Here is a 15,500-nt window from a genome sequence, read left to right as displayed (position 1 = left end):
ATAGAACGGCGGCGCCACAACGGTTGTTTCTGAGCTTCCCCGTCTCGGGTATTTCCCGCAATTATCCAAATAATACAAAACTCTTTATTTCAATTTCACTGCGCAGTCTTATTATTGTTATGTCATTAACTCGAACTGACCTTGAGAGAGAATTGCGGGGGAGGAGGGGGCTCTCTGGAATCTTTCGAATCGACACCGCAACGAAATGACACCCGTAAGTTTGGTGTTATAAACACCTACAGTCAGATTTGCGTCCTTAGTTCTGAGGATGGTACGCTACGGTGTCCTGATCCTGGGGTTCCTGGCTGCCCAGCAGGCATGCGCGGACTCGGAGCTTTCGTCACTGGCTGCGGCTCAGAGTAAGTTCCAAAAATGTTTGGATTTTTAAAAACTAAATTTTGTATAAATACACCTATGTAAAATTGAAATAGAGGTTTTAATTACTTGAATAGAAACAATTGCGACCAGAACCCAGTGTGTCTGCAAGTGGTGGAATTAATTTGAGTACTATTCATACCATGAGTTTAAATTACTAAATTAGGTATTAAAGAATCAATTAAAGATAAGGATATAAACTTTTTTAGCAACATATTTTTAGATAAAAGATTTAAATTTACTAAGATTTCTTTTTATGTCATTATATTAATTTGAAATACGAGAATTAGTAACAATACAACGTTCACATTATTTAATATGTACCAACGATAGTCGTTTTTGAACCTGGGTATTAAATAAATATTTTAAATTCCAAGAGGAATGAAATTTTTTTCGTTTTTGGAGAAGTTATTTTCAAAGCTTTTGAAATTAGTAGACTTGCATACAAACCAATCAAAACAGCCCGATATAATGCACTTATAGCAGACCATAGCAGTTTTAAATAACGTAAATGGCGTTAAAGGGACTTTTATCACTAACTTTGTCTAAAACTTAGTGTTATTTATATATCATCACTAAGTTCGCACTGTATGGTTGTAGTAAACTACTGAGAGTAAAGCAGGATAGAAGAGAGTGATTAAACAAGCTTTTGATATTGTTAATCTAGACAAAAATAATATTTCAAACTACAATTATAACAGGATATCGAAAATTTGCTATAATTGTTTGTTTAAAATTAAAAATTACTCAGTATAGAACAAATCTGTTCTCTTCCTTATGTGTAAAACCCTAAGAGCATACATATAAGTTCGAGTTAAGCATGCAAATATATAAGTATATGCTTAATATAAAGTGATAGGTATTTTTGATACGTGAGGAAGAGGACAGACATCACTCTTCGAAACGTAGAATTTAGATTTTATCAACACTAAAATGGCAAAATGTCTCAATTCCTTTTATACTCCCAACTAATATAAAATTCTAGTATACGATAAGTGATTAAGGTTTACGAATTGGATTTTTAAATATTATGTAACTTATTTAAATATAATTAATGCTACAGCTAATGTGGATGAACTTCAGGATTATGTGGCTTCTTGAAAGGGCTGGTCGTGGGGCTTTTTGGCTAATGGAAGGCTGAAATGAACAATGAATAATGAAATGAATAATGGTTTAAGGGTGAATGAACTTTTCACGAAAAAAACACGTCTGAGAATAGTATCATTACTTTCTATGTAATCAAGAATATTGTACACACATAAAAAACACATTGTAAAACACATTTTGCACAAACAAAGCCATCAAACAATGAAGAGGTCATGGCGGAGTGAAATATCAATAAAGCGTTGTAAGGGTTACTCAAAAAGGTGACGTTGACTGTTTTATGTGTGAGTATTGATGTTTCATGCAGCTTTTAAAGCACGCGAAGAAAATGTTTTCAGAGTTCAATTAATAGAACAGCACTGAAATACGTCTATTGAAACTGTTCTGTGCTGAACGCAGCAATGTCTTTCATTTCACACTACGTACGAGTATCATGAAGCCAGGGCTGAATTCATCATTTGAACTTGGTGCGTTTTTATGGTTGAAGTTTGTAGTTTTTTTACACAATGACTTACGTTCACTCAAATAATATAATCTAATTTCGCTGCAGTTTTGAAGTATTAACAAAATGACATGGTTTTGTATAAATATTAAAATCTTGAATATATTTTTAGATAATCAAGAGCTTTTATTCAGATATTTTGTAATTATTTTCCTATGTACTTTTTAAACAAATTACAACATGTACTAGCCTTTAGCTCTTAAAAGTGCACTTCAAAAAGAAAAATTGACAATAGTAAAAGTGATTTAAAATATTTGTCTATGTGCAAAATTTCAAAAACATATGGTGTGCTCAAAAAGAAATTTTAACATTAGACGCCATTTTCCAACCTGAAATTATGTATTAGGAATTTTTGAAATTGTCACTAAGAAGTAAGTGAAGTCTCACTTTAAAATTTCCTGTAAATTTAGTCGGTTTTGCTGACGATGGCACTGTTGAAATGGACACTCTGGCTATTTTTAATTATTTTTAAAGCTTTTGGTTGTTGTAGTTGTTTAGACAATAAATACTTGAAACATAAATATGTATTTAAAGCGCCGTACAAATTTATATAGATTTAATATATAATTCTAACGGTTCTTGTTTAAAAGATACTTTTTCATTTAAAATTAAAACCCAACTGCAAAGTATTTTATAGACCGGTATACAAAACGGTGAAATTAAATATCAAGTATGTAAGAACAGTGATATAGTGTGAACTGAATTTTGAGTTTCTTGTTGTGAAAAACCTTAGTATAAATACTAATCAAATTGAAGACATAGACGAGTCAAAAATTTTTCCAGTACGGGAAGTGAAAATATTTTATTCCTAACGTCATATAGTTTGTGGAGGATATGCCATATGGCGTTACATGTCGCATGTCAAAGCAACATCTCTGAGCTCATCAGCTGATCACTTATGCATAGCCACTGCAGCGTTAAGAGTGTTTATCACTTAAGTTGGCATTGTCCTGGCTCCCCACCAAGGTCATAGGAAACCCCCATACGCTTCCGGTAGTGAATCCCAGGAGTGCCTAGGAATTATAATAAATGCAGAGAAAATAATCGTCTTCGGGTTTCATTCTAACCTCGTGCCAGGAACAATTACTCGATTAACTAACCTTTCCGGTAACAGGAGCTGAAATTTTCCACGTTGAGAAATCAATCTACAAAGGCTGTGAACCTGAGAATTTTATCAGCTGTTTGATTATACGTATCTTACAATGCAGCCTTTGTAGTTGATGAGCCGAGATCCACTTTACATTGTATAAGCACACGACCGGGTTTTTCTTGAAAACTATTACTTTATCCTTAGAAAGAAAACAATCGTCAGACGCACTGGCGTTAGTGGATGTTGAAACGGGAGTGTATCAAAAGGGTTACAAATGGAATAATTTTTTACAAGAGCTTATCTTTCTTAGTCTGCCACAGCTTGACATTTAGGACTGACTCTAGAAATGGAATACATCTAAATAACGTGCTCCAAGAGGCAAAATAGGCCTTCATGACTTCCATGCGCTTCGTTAGCACGAACTGGGGCATAAAACTGCACATGATCTGTTGGCTATATTGTGCTATCATTTGACCCCAAATAACCTGTGGCTCACTAGCCCGGTGGACAAAGGTAGAGCAAGCCAAGGTCAAAGACAAACTTGCCAGCTTGCAAAGAATGGCTTGCTTGTTAATAGCATGAGCTTTTACAATCAGCCATACAGATGAACTTGAAGTTCTTCTAGGACTTCTAACATGGCTGAAACATAAAAATTCGTGTTTCTAATTAAATCTGCCACTGGAGGGTAAGCTCGATTAGTACGGATCTCACCATTATTGCCAAAGTTGTATACGATCCATATTATATACGTGACACTATGACAAAAGTATTAAGCAAACCCTTTGTCGTAACCATCCGCTCCCTAGAGGATTGTAGAAAGAATAAGAGAACTTAGATAAAGGTGTTCTAGTTTGGTACACACATTACTTCTTGACGGAGGGTAGTTATAGCTATGGAGTATGGAGTTCATCTTCCAGAACAGCTCTCAGGGAAACTGTTGGTGAGTATTGCATAGGCTAAAATATACGCTATTTTAGCTTATGGTAATATGAGACTGACTAGAGATTATGTTGATCATCATATAAGTGATATTATCTGATGCCCAGGTTGTTCTTACGGTCATTAACTCGATATAATGTAATTCAAGAGTGGTATGGATTGATTTAATATAATCCGATCTAGCCAGTCATAATTCCGTACATCTCAGCTGGGTTCCTGGGCCTGCCGGTTTAAGAACCAAATCACTGACGAAACGCAAGAATGCCCTTTGTTAGATCTGGACTGGCTTGTGGTGTAAGCAAGTCTACTCCCTGCCAAATGAATAGGAAATGTTTCAGAGATGAGCACTGCCATCAATTTCTCCGGGCAATCATTTGGCAAAAAACTTATTAGAGGCACTAATATTTAGTTCACGAACAGGATGACGAAGAGAAACACATACATTTTGACAGAGTTTGTTTCTTTCATTACTGGACACGGTCAATTAAGGACACTCTTGTACATCTTAGGTCTCACTACTAAGACTCTAGGTGTAGGTTATGTAATCAGCCGGAGGAGACTGCTAAACATATTATTTTGGATTGCTTGAGGTTAGGAAAAACCAAAATGGAACCTCATAGTCATGTGATGAAGTCGACGTCAGCATTGGGTAGGAGCTCTTGGATCACATTGAAGTTACAGGAATTAGGATATAGATATTGTTGTTCGCAGGCCTTGCCCATTTTGACTCATTGAAACTAACAAACCTTTTTACCCCTCCCCCCTCCTTTAATATATTGTAAAAACGAGAAACTAATGTAATCTAATCTAACTTGACGAACTTAAAACAAGCCTCCATACTCACAAAAAATGTTCAATCATCGTCATGTTAAAGTATAACAACTGTTAACCTGGAGTCTCTTTATCTAGTACTCTAACGGTAATACAACTATAAAAATTAAACCCAAGAAATTTTCATAAGTTTGATCCTTGTGAGATCTTCCAATACCGAACTCCAAAACTAGAGACCTGACGAAAAATTTTCCACTTAGGAAAAGTGCCTCTAAATACAAAGAAAAAAACAGGTTTGGTCGTGTGCCTATACGGTGCAAATTTACTCTTAACTTCTAGACTTGTAATGAGTATAATATTGTTCTAATAAAATATAACCTACAAAAATTTAACGTCATTACTTTACACTGTGAAATAATAAATATTATGTGAGGGAAACAAGTTTTTCCAGACATTTGTCATCGTTCAGTGATACAAAAAAGTAACACTACGTTTCGAGATCTGCAATCTGATCTCTTCTTCAGGTAAATAACTAAAATAACATATATTTACAAACTAGGTTAAAATAAACAAATCATACCTGAGCGTTGTGACACGCATAAGTCAGGAATCACAACCGCCATGTTGTGTGTCAACTTTAATAACATGCACTTAACAATAGTAATAAAAAAACACAACACATATTATTAAAACTGAACTACAGAATACAGGTCACAATAGGTCTGACTTGTATTCTGTCGTTCAGTTTTAATACTTAGTGTGGTGTATTTTTTTAAATTAAGAGTGGTAGTTGAACGAGAGCAAATTTAAGAAAAAGAAATTTAGCAAAATTCTTTAATTTTCACTTATGGCTAAGACCCGGGCTCCCTAGTGGTAGGATATGGCCCTGGGCTGTGTGATGAGAAACCTGTCCTGAATAACAATCGAGTATGCTCGTGACGTCAGTACTTTGTTCCCGCTGTGTCTCAGGACGTTTCCTTGTCTTATAAATGCCGCGGCGCCGCCACCCAAGGAACAAATTACACTCGTTTGTCAACTCGTTATGGAAGTAGAAAATAACACCGGATTTGTTAAAGCTAAGTTGGAGGCACTTAAAGCCATCTGCAAATTAGCGGACAATTGTTGTTGTCTTACAAACTATAATAATACTGGCACATACCCGAGACTTTGCCCGCAATTCCTATGCAACATTCCGTGTATTTGTTTGAATAGATTTGTTACACGCTCGTAAGATTTAAGTAACACAACCTATTTAAGATCAATTTTAGAGGAACTCCAAAGTCGAGTTTATAGCTTTCTTATGTAATACGATAGGGTAGCCTACTATTATATTTAAAACATGGAATTAGTCATATGTCATATGGAATGGTCATATATCATGCACCTAAATACCCATTTTCAGTGTTCATGATTAGAAGACCTTTAAGCAAAATTGCGAGTAAATAACATTTCAGGTTTTAAAATTCTGATTGAAATTAATGTTATTTCCAACGCAAAATTGGAGTTTGTTATTTTTCCCTATGAAACAATAGAAACAGAGCTATATATATAATATATATAATTTTGTAATGCGGTTGGATTCAAAACAGTGTCGTTTTCTAAATTATATGGATATAGATATTGTTACTGAAAATTAAAAACTAAAATCAACATCAATAATACTCACATATTTCAGTACTAACATTATGTGATAGTTGTCATCCATATGTAAAGATGATAAAGTAAAGAACATGTTCTTGCTTCCCAACATCATACCATTATTCATATCTTGGTTAGCAATATCATCCTACTTCAATGTCCAGTGTAGGAATTATATCAGTACCGTATACCTCATCAGTGAGAAATGTATTTTATGTCTCCTCGATGATATTCTGTCATAGAAATTGCATTTACTCTCTCGTGTATTGTTTTGGGATTCCACTTGCTATAATCACGGACTCACTGCGCTGTATTGTACCCACGGGGCGAATGGTTTTTTTGAATCTAGCTAATGCTCAAACCAAATTTGATACCTTTTGTGGTGTAATGGTAGCACATTCACCCGGCAAGTGAGAGATCCGGGTTCGACTCCCGGCGGAGCAAGTACTTTTTGTGATTCAATGTTTATTGAAATTAAATAAGGCTATTGCCATTTATACAATTTAACGTAAATAAAAGTCGTTTGACAGGTGTTTGGTCTTCCGATCATATGTTAGTTTGCTTATTTAAACGCATATGTGACAGATACGGCCAAATACAAAATAATTAAATCGGAAAAAGTAAGCGCTCTGTGGTGTAATGGTAGCACATTCACCCGGCAAGTGAGAGATCCGGGTTCGACTCCCGGCGGAGCAAGTACTTTTTGTGATTCAATGTTTATTGAAATTAAATAAGGCTATTGCCATTTATACAATTTAACGTAAATAAAAGTCGTTTGACAGGTGTTTGGTCTTCCGATCATATGTTAGTTTGCTTATTTAAACGCATATGTGACAGATACGGCCAAATACAAAATAATTGAATCGGAAAAAGTAAGCGCTCTGTGGTGTAATGGTAGCACATTCACCCGGCAAGTGAGAGATCCGGGTTCGACTCCCGGCGGAGCAAGTACTTTTTGTGATTCAATGTTTATTGAAATTAAATAAGGCTATTGCCATTTATACAATTTAACGTAAATAAAAGTCGTTTGACAGGTGTTTGGTCTTCCGATCATATGTTAGTTTGCTTATTTAAACGCATATGTGACAGATACGGCCAAATACAAAATAATTGAATCGGAAAAAGTAAGCGCTCTGTGGTGTAATGGTAGCACATTCACCCGGCAAGTGAGAGATCCGGGTTCGACTCCCGGCGGAGCAAGTACTTTTTGTGATTCAATGTTTATTGAAATTAAATAAGGCTATTGCCATTTATACAATTTAGCGTATATATATATATATATATATATATATATATATATATATATATATATATATATATTTATTCGCATTACCAATTTAGTGCATTAATTAAAATCAAAATAAATCAATTGATTTGTCTTTTTGCCACGGTGTTGAAACAAGAAGTGTTGTTACTTTTGTTATGTTTTCATTATGTAACAGTAAAAAATTTAAAATATTGCTTTAATTTAACTAAAGATATATTTGAGCTGTTACAATGCAATTTTTACACAGAACAGTCGATTAAATATTTAACAGGCTCTTTCAATTCAAATCACACAACTTCAGAGACCAAGATGGGAATTTTTGCTGCTTAACAGACCAGTGGGCCCATATGGATTTTTGAAACAATTATATTCCAATTATCATTTCAGGGGCTCTAAGAATATCCATGTAGAATTTCAGTACAATAGGTTTAATAGTTTACGTGTTAAAAAACAAAGACACTTTCACATTTATAATATTATTAGGATGTAGAATCTTTAACGTGCTAAAATTGTAAAAATTCTTAAATCCTAAAATTATATATAAAAATTACACTGCATGACAATATAAGACTTGCAACGTACAGTTTTAGACACTTATGAGAGATTTTCCAGCTTGATACTTTGGCCTTTATATGCCTCTATGAATTTGAATATTCTCCCACTAGACGAAGGTATAACTGTATTTCTATTGAGTAAAGTATAAATGGTTGTTTGTGCCCATTTAAAAATGAAAATAAAACTAACTTAGCATTGTAGATTATTAGACAGTTCCATTAATGCGAATGGGCTATTGCTGTCGGCTCGTAGTAGCACTGTTGCCCGCGAGGACGTAATATGCATCGATCCTAACCCCAAGAACATGTTTGAATGTTTTCTGAACTCCGTATGTGTGTACTCGTAAACATGTGAGCTGTATGCTGGATTCTACGAGTGCAAACATATAACAATTATGAATTTATAAACACTAAGTGTTTTCGAAAAATATTTATTGTTTAGGGACAGGAAATAGTATACAGGAAATTGATGACACTCGCGTATCTGCATGTTGTCACTACACATAGCGTGACCAAGAATTCGCCAAAAATTTTCATTTTATTTATATGATGCTTTAATTCTTCAACAAGTCAACAGCGCTGAACGTTACTTAGGTTCAAATACATCAATTCCTGACAAGAACACTTCCTACCCCGACATTATACTTCTTCTGCCGTCCAACACGTCCGATCCAGAGTCCTCGATGTTCCTGTTGGCCGATGTCCTGCGCCAATCACCGACCTTCAACGACTCTGATCCTGACATAAACGATGCAGAGGACGAGAATGAGGCCATTGTGAGAAAGATTATGTCCTTTGTTGCTGCGATCGAAGGAAATGCGACCGAGACCACAAAGGCGAGTCCAGACAACTCGACAGCGTTACAGGTGGGGAAAATACTGAAGTAAAGAATGTTTACTTACTGACAAACAATAGACGATTGCAAATAGTTTTTGAATGGAGCTGGAAGAGATGGTTTTTTATATTCTAATCTATATAAGTAAGGTTTTAATAGTAATATAAAAATGAAAAGTGTTATTCCTTATTGTTAATAACATTTTAATAATGTTCAGTATAAAACAGCAATGAACACTAAAACTGACAAAAATATATGCATATTGATTTTATGCGTCCTACTAGTTTAAGGTTAAATATTTTTTATTTTCAAATAATGTCTCAATTTTTAAAACAACACAATATAACCCATTATTCATTATCGTGTTAATAACATAACTTTGATTTATGTAATTACAAAAAAGATGTTCTTTAACACCTTAGATGATGTATTTATATTAAACTGATGTATTTATTTTTCATATTTAAACTGAAAAATTATTGCGCCCTGGTCATTCCTAGTCGAGTTGTAACATAGCTAGACAGTAAAAAATAAAAAGCGAACTAAGACCACAAAACAATTTTATTTATAAAAATACTTTTATAATTAAACACTTTATAAGAAAAGTAACTAACTACACATCATATCTGCATTTCATTTATAAACTAGTGTTCAGTAAATTTAATTTTGTATCAATCGTGAATTCTGCATTCATAAGCATTCCCTTTGTATGTTAATTACCAATCTAACAAACCACCCTCTCATTTCCTTATACCCTGTTTCTACTTTAACATATTTAAAAAAAAGGCTGTTCTTCTTTAATTTCATAACTTAACCACTCACCAACTACCTCCCCCTTCTCTGCTCTTTAACTTTACTGTCGTATAGCAGCTCTGTAGGTGGCAAAGTATGTAGTTTAACCAATAAGTTAAAATAAACAGTTTTTGGAAACAATGCAATGATTTTGGTTGCTAATATTCTCTTAATTAAGTGATGTTTGACTAAATGGAACAAAAGAATTTTTCCAAAACTTTTCATTTGAATACTTCATATAACTGTATTTTTTCAAATTCGATTTGACATCTAATTAAAATCGTAATAGAGATGCTATTCTGTTTGCCTGGTTTTGATGGTGTTTAAAGTACATAATATTTGTATATGTTTATCTATAATTCCCAAAATAAAAATTAAATGTTTATTGATATCGCAATTTATTTTGATTAAATTTTCAGTATTCTTGGTTAAATAAACGGTTTAAAATGGCAAATATTTGACATACACAAAACTGTTTCTGTCAAAATACAATTTTTGGTTTGTGGAATTTGTGGATGGGGAAAGAGTTTGGCGATATTTCTTATTTCATCTTAAAACAATAGTATAAAAGTGCAGAATGATACAAAAGATCCATTATTAGTTGTCTTGATAATATTTTTTATACTATCTCATGATAGGAGGATTTAATTAATAATGCAAAGTTTTATTTTGTATATTCACAGGAATCAAACATGAAGAAAAGAGATTTGGAGGACTCCAACAGTCCTTTGATCAGAAGAAAAAGGACATTCAAGAAGAAAAAAGGAGGATGCATGGTGTGCGGAATGCTTGCTCCAATAATGTAAGTCTAGTAGTTTGGTTACCTCTCACATACTTGTATAAGACTATTATATTAATCCTGGACTTGAGTAATGAGAAGATCGGATCGTCTGTCTTACAATAATCTTGTAATTAATACTGTGTGGTACTAGTTAATAAACTGGTATAACTAAACAGAAAATTATATATGCCTTAAAATTATAAATCTGAATAAAAATAGTAGTATCATTTAAAATAATTATAAAGTTTCAAAAAAGCTTTAACAAATATTTAAGAGCGTATAAAGATATGGAAATAATCCTATATTAATACTAACAATAAGTACCGTTATATATCTAAAATAATAAAACTTTTAAGAGGGGGGTGAAACTTACTTTTCAATCACCTCGTACACCTGTTCTTAGATGCCATAACATTTACGTTGATCTATTATAATTGAATGGCATTCTTAACAAATAAAAAACATTGTGGATCCAGCTTTCAAGAAATTATCAGTGAAAGTAATGTACTTCCCTGTCAGTTCTTGCAATTCATATTTTCTTAAGAAATTCGTAGGGTTGAAAATCCTTTAATATCAACATATCATCAAGTTAAATGTATAAAAGTATGCATATATTACTGTAAGTATATAAAATATACTATAGAGATTGAATTTAATGTTTTTATATTACACTAGAAAGTCATTAATTCATTGTATAACAGGCAATTATAAAATACTTTTAAAATTAATTTAACTATTTAAATTTATTTAAATACATACATATCTTATAAAAAAGACAATTCATATACTTTTATTGTCAGTTTCAAAAACATTATGAGAAGCTGTCTGACATAATAAGTGTAACGAAATGTACTGACACTTTCCTGCCTATTAAAATAATTCATTTTTTACAATGAGTTTGAACCATTGAACTAATTAAAAATTGTAAACTTGTGGTACATAGTAAAACCTACTACCTTAGATAAAAATTAATACTATCTCTCTAAAACATTAACTGTACAATTAAAAACACCATAAATAATTAATTTTATGACAATAATCAAGGTATTTATAATATATAGAGAGGGTTGTATACAGTTCAGTATATATCTAGAGTACATTTAAAACATCCAGTTTGTATTTAAGTGGGAAATGGTGGCGTGACAACTGTGGGAAAGTTTTTGAGCCCAAATCGGTGGAGCTGGAGCAATCCCAAATCACCTCCCGATAGTCGATCTGCCTGTCAGACCTATTATTATACTATACTCTCTATACTAAATATAGACTCTCGGGAACGTTTATTAAAAATTCATATGTGAAATGGTTTCCGTTTTTGTTTTAACTAGTTCACTGAAAGGCTGACCAAGAAATAACATCACTCAAAATTTATGCAATGAATTTTAAAACATCTAATTATATAACTGATTGTATTAAATATATTTCGTACATACTATGTAAGTCTACAATAAACATATAAAAAAACATTGAAATAAGCATAAAACATTGAGGAAATGATAAAGCCACCAAAAATATTCAGCTTAACGATACCAAGAACCAGTTTGTCTAATTTCTTGATGATGTAAGCATCGAAGCGCCCTTCAATCAGTTCTGAACAAATCATCATATCTTTATTGACAGTATATAAATGTTACTTTTCTATTGAAAATAGTCTCAAAAATATATAATTTTTTAAAATTTTGAGTTACAAATTTGACTATGCTGAGTTACTTCTGAAATCTAAAGATGAATTTCAGCTGCCTGACAGAAGCTCTCCATTCTTGTACATTTTCCAAATTTACGCTCTAAAAGTGAAACAGTAAATAATGAAGAGGCATCGCAAGAAAGGTGACTTTTTATGTAATGATCCATTGATCTATGCTCTAGGTCTATGATACCTAAAAAAGGAGGTTGTGGTATGATGGGATGTGGTCAGCCAGCGTACTACCAACCACCGCCATGTGGACACCCTATGTCACCGTGTGGCAGACCTCCACAACCACCACCTCAACCTGTGTACCACGTTCCACAACAGACCTGCAACCCGTGTCAGCGTCCCCGGCCGCCACCACCGCCGCCTCCACAACCTTGTCACACGTGCCAGCAGGGCTACTCCGGTGGCTACCCTGGTGGTATGAGCTACAGTTCGTCGTCGTCTTCCTCGCAAAGCTCTTCCTACGGTTGGTGAGTGTCCCATTTTTACCTACGACTTAAGTGGAAACAGTAGGAGTAAAGGAAAGCTGGAATGTGGTTGGTACTCATAATACTGTCCTCTTCTTAATATATTAAAAATCATAACGTAGGATGTATTAACAGACTAGCTGTTCCTGAACTGCCCTTGAAATTTGTTTGTTTTCTAGCTCCACCAATAGAAGAGTATCATATGGGTAACTTGGGATACTCAAAATTTGAGATCCAAGTTCTAATGTAGCCAGAGCTTTCTGGTTTAAGAATACCCACGTGATCATCACCCGTGATTATATTCGATGTTTAAGACCTCATTATCGTACTTTTGAGATAAATCCTACTTGTATTTCAATATCTGGCCATTTCTTAGCGTGCAAATCAACTAAGACAGGTTCACAAATCCATAATTATCAATGAAACAAAAGTTTCAGACCATTCTTGATAGACAATATCAGGCTTATAAAGTCCCTCGTTAATACATAAAACCTACTCTTAACGATACTTTTCAACCATTTTCGGGACACTGCGAGATCCCATAATCACTTGCGTGGTAATTGGAGCTTTTGAGCTATATGGTTGAAGAAAGTATCTCCAAATACTGGAATTACTAATAATTGAGTTACCGGAAGTATAATTTGGACACAAACTACATTTTAACATGCACAATTTTGGATTCTGGTTGTCTCAGAGTAAAAAGCACTTAAAAGGCAGTCGGGGATCAAAACTGCAGGTTTTCGTAGTAGCCATATAAACTTGACGGAGAGAACAAAGGCTGAAGGAACTAGGTGGATTCAAGAGTTTATTCACCTAGCTCAAGTGAAGGAATTGGCTGAGTTAAAAAGAGTCAGACCATCTTCTATTATGTATTGATAACCATGCACTTAGAAAATTAGTAAATTAAAGGAGTAATTAATCTATAAAACAAAACTGCAAGACACTTTTATTGACAAAGAAAAGGGCATTAAAATTGGACATGTATTTAAAGTACCCTGTGTATATTATACAATATTATTATTATATAAACTGATAATAATATCTTACAAAATATAAAACAAAATTCTTTTGTAAGTCACGGGGTCTACATTTTGAGAACTTAGTCGTGTTTTCTCATCACATAATTACAATCATTGATGAATGCCTTACTGTTTGTTTTACAAACTTTAATTTTGTGTTAGTAAAATGATGACGTAAGAAATATAACTATTAAGTAGCCCTACATTTATTGTAAAAATTAGATTGTTTTAAGATCTATTTTTTGTTAATGAAATGGATAAAACCATGATTTTGTAACCACATAGAGGCAGTAGTATTATTTCTTGGGCCAATAGGAATGATATAGTTCGGCAGCTATTCTAATTCATCACTAAAGAAGTGACTGGTCACAGAGACACACCTTACTGATAAGGTCCACTGGAAAATATATGAATTTTTTTGCTTATAAATCAATATTGAATACTGCTACTTAACACCCAGTAAACAAATTAACCACTGTTTTTTTACTGTTAATCACTAAAGTCACGACATTTTTATAATCAAGTTCAAGTTCAAAAAGTCTTTATTCAATAATTGTATTACATGCATTTATACATTTCCTGTGCTTCACGAAGCACGTGTGAAATGAGAAATAAATTTATTTTGTTATTTTAGTTAATCTTTCTCTCTTTGAGTGATGGCTAAGATTTTTCATTCCGATTGTCAAAGGAGATGTAAGTACGTAATATAATAAGCATTACAATTATAATTTCATACTTCATGCATAATAAGTATAGACTTCAAGATGCTAAATATTTTCATATAAAACTCCAATGTCATTAAAAATAAATTCTACAATATAATGTGTTTACATGAGATAAATATTTATATACATATACATAATTTAACAAACAAGCCAATAAATACCCAACAACTAACAAATAAATTAAAGATATAACAACAATACAATTCTAGAACATAACATAACAAGCAATAAATAGATTTATTCATAAAATAAAAATGCTATAACGTCTGTTTGAGGAACCAAAACCAATAAATAACAGCTATACATATGTATACATACATAATCATCATGTAATCAAAGAGGTATGACTGCATGCACTCTTTTTACGTGTACTAGGCATTGATGAGGATATTGCAGTTTAGTGCGTAGAGCGGTTATCTTAAGTTCAGCGAGTCAAGCTAAACCGAGCGTGTCAGCTCTTTGGATGGGTGACCATTGAGCTTGCGCTGTTTTAAAAACAGCTCGCATGGTTGGCCAGCTTCACCTAGTTGATATCCAAGTTATTGTTAGAGGGTTTCGTAATCGTAGCTGGTAAAAAATGCATCCTCTAACATTGTTGTATAAGGAATATAAATTTTAATGTGCACACATTACATATTTACTGATTAAATATGTCTGTTCATTTTTCAGGGCAAAGAAGTAATGCACCACACTTCCACACTTCTGCTTACTCATACATGTTTGTAAATAGAAATTATATATGTAAATTAAATATTTTTAGTCTTATTTGTACTTCCCAACTCCCAGATAGCCTCATTGGAAGCAACTTTGTTTGGATCGCTTCAATATAACAAAAACTTACCACCGCAAGCAATTATAACATTAGTATGAATAATATTTAGTATAAGAAGTTATTTATAAGGACTTAAAATTAATAAGGACATTAAACAAATGCGAAGATGTATTTTAACA

At 33.2% G+C, this 15,500-nt stretch overlaps 1 protein-coding gene across 1 annotated transcript; it reads left to right on the top strand.

The window, feature by feature from the left end:
* Positions 1 to 214: 214 nt before the first annotated feature.
* Positions 215 to 15,300, top strand: LOC124362344. Its single transcript, XM_046816772.1, has 5 exons — positions 215 to 359; positions 8,835 to 9,106; positions 10,551 to 10,669; positions 12,512 to 12,808; positions 15,219 to 15,300. Exons 1-5 carry the CDS (start codon positions 269 to 271, stop codon positions 15,229 to 15,231), a joined length of 792 nt encoding a protein of 263 aa, XP_046672728.1. The 5' UTR covers positions 215 to 268; the 3' UTR covers positions 15,232 to 15,300.
* The last annotated feature ends 200 nt before the right edge of the window (positions 15,301 to 15,500 follow it).

This window comes from Homalodisca vitripennis, chromosome 5, assembly GCF_021130785.1.
Source record: "Homalodisca vitripennis isolate AUS2020 chromosome 5, UT_GWSS_2.1, whole genome shotgun sequence".
Taxonomy (NCBI): Eukaryota; Metazoa; Arthropoda; class Insecta; order Hemiptera; family Cicadellidae; genus Homalodisca; species Homalodisca vitripennis.
This window is presented reverse-complemented; position numbering and strand designations above follow the sequence as displayed.